Source organism: Belonocnema kinseyi, chromosome 2 (genome assembly GCF_010883055.1).
Source record: "Belonocnema kinseyi isolate 2016_QV_RU_SX_M_011 chromosome 2, B_treatae_v1, whole genome shotgun sequence".
NCBI classification, from domain to species: Eukaryota; Metazoa; Arthropoda; class Insecta; order Hymenoptera; family Cynipidae; genus Belonocnema; species Belonocnema kinseyi.
This window is the reverse complement of record NC_046658.1, coordinates 118591896-118601197: the sequence shown is the minus strand read 5'-3', so window position 1 is coordinate 118601197 and position 9302 is coordinate 118591896. Positions and strand designations below refer to the sequence as shown.

The 9302-nt window shown below is 27.1% G+C and overlaps 1 protein-coding gene across 1 annotated transcript in view; it reads right to left on the bottom strand.

Moving 5' to 3' along the window:
* LOC117182620 (filamin-A) overlaps window positions 1-9302 on the bottom strand; it is a 240572-nt gene that overhangs the window by 66988 nt on the left and 164282 nt on the right. Inside the window, exon 17 of the mRNA XM_033375719.1 lies at window positions 2745-2972. Coding sequence (XP_033231610.1) covers window positions 2745-2972 — 228 coding nt within the window. The remainder of the gene's footprint in view (window positions 1-2744; window positions 2973-9302) is intronic.

Sequence of the window (9302 nt, the reverse complement as noted above, 5' to 3'; positions counted from 1 at the left end):
AAGCAGTATTAACTGATAAAAGAGCATGGTTTATTAAAAATTTACGAAATTTAAATTAGACCAAAATCCAAATTAAAAATCCCATTTAACGTCGAATAATCAAATTGATGCAAAATCCTGTTAAACAAAACAAGAATCCAACGACCAAATTTGGACCACAACGAATAAACGAAAACCAAAAAAAAACCTATTGTAATCTGAATTGTTTATTAAATTACTTTACGATTGAGAATAGAAACGACAAGTTGACAGTATGAGCAACTCAGATGTTGTTATAAACAAATCAAAGCTATAGCTTGCTTTTATATCAAACCCATGTCCCATAATCTAAATGTTAAAAAAAGAAAATTTACCCCGTCCCAACTCGATAAAAATCATAAAAACAAATAAATTTTGCTTTTCCAATAAAAAAAAACTAAAACCAAAATTTCCTCCCTTCCAACTCAATAGAACCTTAAAAATAAGACAAAAATTCTCTTCCAATTAATAAAAAATAAAAAATTAAAATAATGTTCCTATTTCAATTAAGAAAAAACTAAAAATCGAGATTTCCTCCCTTCCATGCCAATAAAAAATTTAAAAATTAAAAGTTACCCTCTTTCAGTTCAGAAAAAAATTCGTCCTTTTGAACTCTATTAAAATGATTAAAATCAAAAATCTTCCTATTTAAATACAGAAAAAAAAATTAAAAACAAAATTTCCTTCCTACCAACTCAATAAGAATATTTAAAATAAAAAATTACCCTTTTCCAATTCAGAAAAAATAACCAAAATTTCGTCCGTTCCAAATTTAAAATTGACAAAAGATCAATTGAAAAAATAAGGAAATTCTTACCGTACACTCAATAAAAATTGTAAACAGAAAAAAGTTCCTTTTCCAGTTCAGACAAAAAATAAGCACAACTTTTTTAAAAATTAAAAATCGGAAATTCAAACAGAAAACAGAAAAAACAGAAAAAAGTTCCTTTTCCAGTTCAGACAAAAAATAAGCACAAATTTTTTAAAAATTAAAAATCGGAAATTCAAACTTTTTTTAAATCATAAATTCTGCTAATGATTGCAATATATTACATGACATAAAATCTGTGATATTTTAAGTGATTGGATAGATTCTACTCCTGGAAATTTGTAAAATACCCGGTCAAAAAATAAATTCACTGTCATTTCCCGTTTTTTTTCTGTCTCAGAAGATTCCAGATCATTTTCCAATCCAGTGGCCTCCCTGTAGTACTTAAAGATAGTATTGGTGAATTTGTTACAAAAGATTTCTTTGTGGACAAAAAATAGTTCAATATGGCAGAAATCACTATTTTTAAGCTTCTTAATGATTATTATCTTGAAAACATGAGTTGATAGAGAAATTCTAAGTCATTATATCTTTTTTTTATTTTTTTATAAATAATCAGGATGTCTACCCTGTCAATTCAAGAGTTCAAAATATTTGTATAATTTCAAAATATTTTTAAAAATGTCAAGAAATTTCTAAAAATTTCAATAGATGTAAAAGATTTCTGATCTAGAACAGGGAATTTTAGAAAAGAATTATAATTCCGAGTTGGAACATCACATCATTATTTGTCATAAGAATTACGATTCCCATTTGGAACAGAAAAGTTTGTAAATCATTATAATTCTAAATTTGAACAGGGATTTTCTTTAATTCTCTTCTTCTAAATAATAATTCTTCACGAAAATGTTCTGTCCTAAAGTCTAAATTATAATTCCTTACGGAAATCCCCTGCTGCAAAGTGAAAATTATCATTTTTTATGAACATTCACAGTTAAGAGTCACAATTACAATTCTGGAAAATTATTATTTGGAAAAATAAAAGAATTTTTAAATTCGAACAAATTCTGATTTGGAAAATTGAATTTTTAAAATCTGATGAATTTTCATTTGGACTGGGGATTATTTTTGTAAGTGTCCTTTTTATACATCAGAATTAAAATTATTTTCCAAAATTTCCCGTTCAGGGCGTCAAGAATTTTCTATTCCAAGACAAACTAATAATATTTTATGAAATTCCCTATTCCAAAGTAAAAATTATAATTCTTTACGAGGATTTTTGCTATATTTCATTTACTCATTCCCCGTCCGAACTCAGAATTATAATTCGTTTATAAAAATCTCTAAGCCAAACCACAATAAAATTAGTTGCAGTAATTCCCGTTCAGTGTAAAAAAATCCTAGTTTCAAGCCAAGTTAGAATTCCTTACAGAAACTCCCTGTCCTAAAGCAAAAAATAAATAATTTATGTATTTATTTGGTACGGATCCATTTTGATTTAAATTACTATATAGAACATTTTTTAATTTTTCTCCTATAATTCAAACATATGGTGACTCCCTTTTACCAAAATTTCGAACAGGGATTTTTTTTTTCAATTTCCTTCTTCTAACTAGGAATTATTTTTTTTTGAAGAAATTCCCGTTCAAGGTAAAAATATCTCTGTTCAAAGTCAAATTATAATTTCTTACGAAACCTCTCTGTCCTAAAGCAAAAAGTCAATTGAACCTAAAATGGAAATTATAATTTTTTACGGAAATTGCCTGTCCCAAATTAAAAATGTATAATTCTTAAAAATTCACTGTTCCAGTTCAGAATTAGAGTAATCAAATATATGAAACCACTATTAATTTACATATTAGTACATTCAAGAGAAAAATACCAGCCCTTGAATAAAATTTCCGACATTCCCGATCAGGTAGACATCCTGTAATTATAATAATAGTTAATATTATACCTCTAAATTGGCAGGCATGTCCCACTACAGCACTAGGTACGTCAGTTACTTGGATGAGATTGCTATTGTAAACTTTGGCGACGAGAGGTCCTGCCGGTAGCTTTTGTCCCGCGATGCTCACTTCCACCAGGTGACTTCCAACCTCGGTCGGAGTGAACTCAACGCGAAACTCTCCTGCCCGCCCTGGCTCTTCGTCAATTCGTGCAGTAATATGTCGCTTTGATGGCGCTGAAATTTATAAAATTTTTTCATGACATTTTCTTCCCTTAAAATCCGGGTTCCAAGCAGCTAAATGTCGTAATTGAAGAATCCAAACTGAATCAAAATTATAGAATTGAATGTGGAATATAATTCCAATGCAAAAGCGTTTAAAAATTACCATTTTTAACGCGCCGTCTAATGGTTACGGAATTTTCCGTAACTTTGATCCCTTTTCCAACTCGTTCAGAGCTAATGTTACGGAATTTTCGGTAATGCTAGCTCCTTTTCCAGGTTGTCCAGGGCAACCGTTACGGAAGTTCCGCAACCACAGACAGTGCCTTTTTTGAAAGCCATTTTGAACTTGAACATTTATATATATATACATAATTAAATAAATATAATATTAAATATATATTAAGAAATTGGAACGAAGTCAGTGGGAAACAATATATCTTCGAATGGACTTATCCACATGACCATTTACATCAAAAACTAATAAAACTACACGAGTGAAGTCTGTAGAAAATAAGATATCTTTGAATAAATGTCTTACGATAAACTTTAAAAATTAATGAAACTATATAAGCTCTTTAAATAATAATGTGCTTATTGAGTTACAACTTAAACAATCGTAAAGCACAGTGTCCTAGCAGTCTTTTTATACTTATTGGAATGGAGTAATCGGATCTTACGCCTTTTTTATTGTGTTCACGCATCCTATATACTTGCGGTTCTAATAATTTCAATGTTGTTAAACTTGTTAAACTTTTCTTTTCTTTGCTATTGTTAGCAACATTTTCGTACATATCTTTCTGACATTTTGTTCTAGCCTATCTATACCTTCTGTCCTTTTTATTTTCCTTTATCCCAAAGTTTTTGTAGATTGTGAATTAATTCTGTTACAACTATATCTTTGGCACTATATCTCGTGCATAGATTCGCCATCAAGTGTGGCATTTTTGAAATTCTCTTCTGCTGATTTTTAATCACCCTCTAGTTTCTTCATTTTGTTTTTGTACACTTTCTAACAGTGCTTTTTTTAAATTAAAATATGAAAAATTGATCAAATTAGGAATTTCCTTTATCTTGATATGACCCTGATGTTCAATTTTTTGTTTTGATATGTAAAATAAAATTGTATTTTTTAAATATAATTTTAACGTTTAAAAATAGAGGAAAAGGAGGAAAATTTTCCGAAATAGAAGAAATAGAGGACCATTTTCAAAATAGAGGAAATAGAGGACCCGCTGTGATCCCTGAATACTGTACCATTTTTATTATTTTGAATCGTAAACTTTCTAAGTTGAACCATTTTAAACTAAAAGGGCTCAAAATTGAATGTTATTTTTAAAACGCTCACATTTGTACAAATATAATTGAAATATTCCGATATTGAGTAATTTAAAATAAATTATTGAAAGTTGCTTTCCTTTCAAATTGATGAATTATGCATTAATATTTGAATCAGAAATTCAACATCTTGCACTGTTTTCAATTTAAAATTGTTGAACTATTATGGCGTCCACTTCGAAAGTTTCAAGCTGAAATGATTCGATCTTGATCGTTCAGAATTTATAATTGTTTAAGTATTGAAAGGATTTAATTTTTATCTTGTTATAAAAAAGAGAAATAATTTAACTGAAACCCAAATAATTTGCAATGTTTCAGTAAATAATGTTTTTTAACTTTGAATGATTTCAATTTGAAATTTTAAAACCTTGAATGTCAAACTTGAGAGCCTACAATTTTTTAACAATTCATTTAAAATTATTCTTTTTAAGCCTTGGATTTGTAATTGATCAAATGGAATTGACTGTCAGTTCCAAGTTTTTTCCAACCAAAAAAATGCCCTGCTTGATAATTGAATATTAAGGTGGTCCGAAAATATAAAATATTTGAATATCGCCACTGGCTATTGCTGAAAAATTATTATTAAAAATATATAACTTTTCTTTAAGTTAGATTATTTTAATAAGCAAAAATGTCATTTTTAAAACTCATTTAATTTTTATTAAAATTATACATTTATTTCATTGATTTATTTATTTCAGGCATTTAGTTCTCAATGAAAAAGCAAGTTATAATTTTCCTTTGACTTTAATAAAACTTCTTAGATTTCCCAGCTGTTGAAAAAAGTAATTAATCACAGTAAAATGAAGATTTTTTAAGAAAGGTAACGTCTAAGAAAAAATCTTTTCGAGATCTAGGAAAATTATAGCTTGCTTGAATATTACAAAAAGCTTTCACTCCATTTACTACAAAATTCAGAAAAATCGTAAAAGTCAACAGTTAACAAACAAATGACCCAATAGGCCAATTTTTTAAATTCTTAAGATTTTGAAATGTTGATATCATTGACCTCAGCACAGTGAGAGGAATCATAAATTTTCTGTTCATAATCCACTACCAGCCTACAATTCTTGAACGATTTTGATGCTATTTTTAAATGCTCAGGATTAAATACACCAGAATGTCTCCAGGCTCAAATTTTTAATTTCACTGTGTGAAATTTATTATTTAAACAAATAAAATGTCAAAATCGGACATTTTACGAATATCATTTTTTGTCTTAAGAAAAGACTTAGAGAAGTAGCTATCTATCAGAATTATTGCGGATACACTACAGAAACATAAATACTCAGTTCAAGATTTAGATTAATTGTTATGAACAATTTATACAAACAACTATTTTCATAAAGTGCTGCATAAAATTATAAATGTTAAATATTTGTATTCTTTGACTAACAATATGACAAGAAAAAATGTTAATGTAGCTTTTTTCATCGGAAAAAAATTATTTTTATGTTATTTAAATTATATAATTTCATCAAGAATGTGTGGCAGCAACTCGCCATTGTTATTGTTATTAACAATACTTTAAATAAACAGTCATCGATAGCAATTTCACGCCTCAATCAGCGGTTTTTTCGTAATGATTATTTTAATGCATTTTGTTAATGGTACATAAATAACTTTGCCGTAATTCTCAATTAATATTATAATTAAATAATAATACAAAATTAAAACTTTTATAAACAAAATCCTTCAGAAAAATTAATTTTGCTATGGAAATAAGAGGGGTTTCACCACTTATATGTATGTGGAGAATAATCATAATTAAATTATTAATTAATTGGAATAAATGATAATAAATGGTACCATAATTGTAATGCAAGAACCGTCTTAATAAAAAAATTCACTTTTTTAAATTATTAAGTCAATAACGTCCAAATTTAGTATATTTGCTCTTCATGCATTATTGTGCAATAGCAGCATTCTCGATTAGCAACAATGGAGTGGGCGAAAAACTTAGAATAACTTGATCCAGGGATTGTAAAATTATTAGGAAAATTCAATTAAAAAATAGTTCGAATGAGATTCATTGAATTAAGACATTTTTCACATAGAATATTATAATATAGCAAAATAGTATGATAGAATAATTTGTATTAAAAATGTTGTGCATCAAAGTTACAATTTTATATTATTATTTAATAATAATAATAATATTTATTGAAAATTACTGCCAATGTTACATATTTAAGTACAGCTATCAAGATGCATTACAATAATCATTACGAAAGAACCGCTTATTCAAACTTAAAATTGCTATCGATGACCATTTATTATAAATATTGTTAATAAAAATAATAATTGCAAATCGGTGTTTCACAAGAAAAACAATAAATCGGAAAAAATACAACTTGTTTTTTAGAATATTTATATGAATGGCGATTGTTAACTAACGGCTATTTCCCATTCTAGATTCTACTCCTACAAGATATTTAGTCATTTTTAATCAAGATACCATTTGTTTTCGGGTTGAGCACCCTTGGAAAATAATTTTTTATAACAATTGGATAAAATCTTAAACTGAATATTTATGTTTCTTAAGTGTATACGCAATATCTTCAGAAAGAACAAATAATATTCTTAACATATCCAATTTTGACGTTCTATTTGTTTAAATAATAAATTCCACAAAGTGAACTTTAAAAATCGGACCTGAAGCCGCTCTGTAAGATTTAATCCTGAAAACTTTAAATAAAAAACATCAGAATCGGTCACGAATTTTCGGTTGTAATGGCTTATGATTTATGTAAAATAAATTCCCGATTCCTGTCACTGAACGCAAAACCCATTTTTTCAAAAAGCATTAGATTTTTATTCGAAATAAAACGCAACAACTTTTCAATACTAGCCATTTTCGATTTAAAAAATGTTTATTTTCTCGACTCACGCTATTGACTATTTACCTACAATATATAGTATATTTTTTCAAAATATCTATTAGTTAATTTAGCTTCAAAATAAGCTCAAATTTTTTTTTTATTTCGATTTGTTTCGCCGTGTAGTTTTTATTGAAAAAATAATATATTAAAAAAGTTAATTGTATAATATTAAATTTTTATTTTTATTTTATTCAAATTTGATTCATTTTGTTATTTTCCTTAAACTTGTGAAAATATGAATAATATGAAATATGCGATCTATAAATTAATGATCACTCAAAAGAAACTGTACAAAAAACTGGAAAAACTTTAACCTCACATGCGTAAAATTTGAAAGCAAATAAATAAAAATCTGTCCAAACAGATAAATACACTGGTGTTCATAAAATTTTAAACAATTTTACAAGAAGAGTCTGAAACCCACAAAGTTTGATTTTTTTACTAAAAAGAGGATATTTTTAAATATTTATCAATATTTGAAATACCTAGACTTTTTTAAATATCAGATTTCTAAATTTAAACTTAGAACGTTAGAATTTAACTTTTCAATTTTGTGATATTTTTCATTTTTAAGTGAAACTTATTTATTTTGATTTACAAATAACAACTGAAAAATTATTTATTTAAAACGACTTACGATGATAATAATTTAACTTCTAATTTCAAAAGTGTTTGATTTTGAACGAAATTTGAAATCGTTAAATTTTACTCATTCTAACTTAAAATTGCTTCAAAATGATATGATTTGCAACATTAGAAATATATTGTTTCATTATTTCATTTGATGAATTGAAAATTCATTTAAAATGTTTATAATTTAAAAGAATTCGAATTTGATGCTTTAATTTTCAGCTCAGTTTTGAATTGTTTCGTTAAAACAAAAAAATCAGGTCTAAAATTGCGAATTTTTGAATTTCAAAGAACGCGAAAAATTGCTATGCTTATAAATAAAAAAAACTTATTGAAAAACTTGCCGAAGTAGGCAGAAAAAAAGGCAAAAGAAATTTCTCTAAATTTGACTTTTATGCTGGCATTAGTCATTTAACGCTGAATATAAAAATTTCTAATTGAAATTTATGACCACAGGTTTGCAGGGTCTTTTCGCGAATTCCCAGCATATTCCCGTATTTTTTTATTCCAGGATATCTTGGGTAAACTATATAAACAATATTTTGATCGAAGATGGGTTTATAGCATACAAAATTCTTAAAAAATCAAATAAAAATGGTGATAAAAGGATTTTTTCAAACAAGAATTTTTTTCTTACGATCAATACAATTTTAATTAAAGTTCAGTTAAAATTTTAAGGTGTAGATAATTTTTTTCAGCCTGATAGCATTGATATTATTTAAATTATTATGAATTAATTTAATATATATAATTGAGATTTTTAGCACAAAATGTTTGTTTCTGATTGTCCATTCCTTTATCTCAGAAGCATATTTTTATTTTTGCAAAAAGTTAAAGATTCGATTTTTAGTCGCTATCCAAAACAATTCGAAGTCGACTTTGGAAATCCGTGCAATTTTAATCTCGAAATTCTCAGTCGATTTTGTCGGAAGTGGCTCCTCTTTTACATTAGGCTTTGTTTATCCGTCTTCAGTTACTTAATATCTAGGGAGCTGGTTTTCATTATTTATTTTTTACTGAAATTTTGAATTTTTTATGGCGATCTACAGCCGAGGTTGCTCGGATTTAGGTTAGTGCCACTCTGAGAATGTCAACTTCCACACCCATTCTCTCGAACCTGGATCACTTTTCTTATTCAAACTTTTTTAGCCTCAATTGAACAACACTTCAGCTTGGAAGGGGACTTTAGTTACATCCTTAGATACTGATTTCGATTTTAGAGAATGCTTTTTCGCTCCCCTGTAAAATTCCCATTTCGTTGGCTATCTAATTTTATATTGCAACCCTTTAATTATAACTTGTTTTATTTATGATAGTACCAATGTAAAAAAGAACCATTGTGTATAAATGTACTCTTTTCAAAGAAGTTTCTTTTTCCAAAAATATATTATGAAACATAATAAAATTCAATATTGCATGATTTGAGGAATTCCTTATTTGATAAAACGAAGTTTGAAAATATAGTTGACTACTTTGAAAAAATTTTTCAATTGGG